Genomic DNA, 203 nt, shown 5'->3' on the forward strand with positions numbered 1-203 from the left:
CATAGCGGAAATGTTGAACTTACCAAATATTAAGGACATAGCGTAACCGAAGGGCGCTTGACACCACACGAGACCCGTGTCATAGACCGCCTCTGCTGTTCCATTGATGTAACCGCCCCCGACCCACGTAGCTGCGGACGGAGAGAAAAGTCCAGTTGAATAGTGTTTGCGGAGATTGGCTCATGAATAATGGTGGTGGTGAT

General features: G+C 50.2%; 1 protein-coding gene across 1 annotated transcript in view; it reads right to left on the reverse strand.

Moving 5' to 3' along the window:
- Nucleotides 1-203, reverse strand: part of LOC119592530 (high-affinity choline transporter 1-like) — a 27326-nt gene that overhangs the window by 26444 nt on the left and 679 nt on the right. Inside the window, exon 2 of the mRNA XM_037941389.1 lies at nt 23-131. Within this exon, the coding sequence (XP_037797317.1) occupies nt 23-131 (109 nt within the window). The remainder of the gene's footprint in view (nt 1-22; nt 132-203) is intronic.

Source organism: Penaeus monodon, chromosome 30 (assembly GCF_015228065.2).
Source record: "Penaeus monodon isolate SGIC_2016 chromosome 30, NSTDA_Pmon_1, whole genome shotgun sequence".
Classification (NCBI taxonomy): Eukaryota; Metazoa; Arthropoda; class Malacostraca; order Decapoda; family Penaeidae; genus Penaeus; species Penaeus monodon.